At 36.7% G+C, this 1,615-nt stretch overlaps 1 protein-coding gene across 1 annotated transcript; it reads right to left on the bottom strand.

Moving 5' to 3' along the window:
• Nucleotides 1–960, bottom strand: LOC134374766 (olfactory receptor 8U3). The gene has a single exon (XM_063092716.1). The coding sequence runs from the start codon at nucleotides 958–960 to the stop codon at nucleotides 1–3; it is 960 nt and encodes a 319-aa protein (XP_062948786.1).
• Nucleotides 961–1,615: the final 655 nt, after the last annotated feature.

Raw genomic sequence — 1,615 nt, 5'->3', positions numbered from 1 at the left:
TTATTTTCTTAACTTTAATATTTTTAAGGTTTCACAACCTTTATCCAAGGCTTTCTTTGAGGCATCTTTCACCTCTTTGTTCCTTAGACTATAGATTATGGGGTTCAACATGGGGATCACCACTGTGTAAAATACAGAAGCCATTTTATCTGTGTCCAAGGAGTGGTTTGATTTGGGCTGTAGGTACATAAAGATCAATGTGCCATAGAAAATAGTAACAGTCACCATATGGGAGCCACAGGTGGAAATGGCCTTGCGTCTTCCCTGAGTAGAGTGGATCCTTAGGATGGCGGCAATGATAAAGATGTAGGAGGTGAGGACAATGGAAGAGGAACAAATCATGTCAAAGCCAGCAAAGGCAAAAATCAGAATTTCCTTCATGTGTGTGTCTGAGCAGGACAGAGCTAAGAGAGGGAGGTCGTCACAGTAGAAATGGTTAATTACATTGGGGCCACAGTAGGTCAGATGGAAAGTGATGATGGTGTGGAACAGGGCAACGAGAAAGCTGTATGTATATGGGACTGCCACTAACTGAATGCAGACTCTTTTTGACATCACTGTTGAGTAATGCAGGGGACAACAGATGGCTACATAGCGGTCATAGGCCATGGAGGCTAAAAGAAAGCACTCAGTGATCATGAAGGTCAGAAAACAGCCCAGTTGTGTTGCACAAGCATGGAAAGAAATGGTGTTGTGCTCCACAACAAAATTCAACATCATCTTCGGTGTAATAGCAGAGGAGTAACAAAGGTCAACAAAGGCCAGGTGACTGAGGAAATAGTACATTGGTGTGTGGAGTCGAGCATCAATCCTGATTAAAGTAATCAACCCAAGGTTGCCTAGCACTGTGACCAGATAGATAAGTAAAAACACCACAAAGCATGGGACCTGAAGCTCTGGCTGGTCTGTAATTCCCTTGAGAATGAATTCAGTGACATAAGTGATATTAACTTCAGCCATTTATTCTGGAAGATGTTGTGAATTTTGTTGCAGTTGAAGAATAAAAATGACATTTCTCACGGCCTCTGCCCGTGTTGAGAGAAGGTGATCATTGGTGTCTTCTTGCCTTAAATCGTATCATCATGTGGGTGAAAATGGATCCTTTAACTCTCCGGTAATATGCCATTCTTGTCTCAGGGACAGGAGTCTTTTGCTTTCACAATAATCTTCTTAAGAGTCATTTTGCTTTGTAATTTCAGAAAATAAGAAAGGATGTTGGTTAAAAAAGAAATATTATAAAACCACTTGAGAAAATTAATATTAATATATCAGTATTTTTTTTGCTGCCACTATTTCTTCCATGAAAACATTTAATTCATAAATTGAACCATATATATATGCTCCTATTTTTCAATTTTTGAATGCTCCCATAAAATAAATCAAAAATATATCAAAAAAATTGTATATATTAATATGTCAAAATAATTTATCTATCACAACATACTTACTTTCCTATACCACTCCCCCCTTTATATAGAATTAGTAATTTATTCTATGCAAGCTAAAAGAAAAATGATCAAAAATAGGGAAAAACATAAAATTTTATTTACATAGGAATTTTTTTTAATTTATAATTTTTTTCCAGTTTATGATTCACCACATTTTAGAATTTGTT

This window comes from Cynocephalus volans, chromosome 4 (assembly GCF_027409185.1).
Source record: "Cynocephalus volans isolate mCynVol1 chromosome 4, mCynVol1.pri, whole genome shotgun sequence".
NCBI classification, from domain to species: domain Eukaryota; kingdom Metazoa; phylum Chordata; class Mammalia; order Dermoptera; family Cynocephalidae; genus Cynocephalus; species Cynocephalus volans.
This window is presented reverse-complemented; position numbering and strand designations above follow the sequence as displayed.

Coding starts and splice junctions, on each gene's coding strand:
- LOC134374766 (XM_063092716.1), bottom strand. CDS start 960: ATGGCTGAAGTTAATATCACTTATGTCACTGAATTCATTCTCAAGGGA.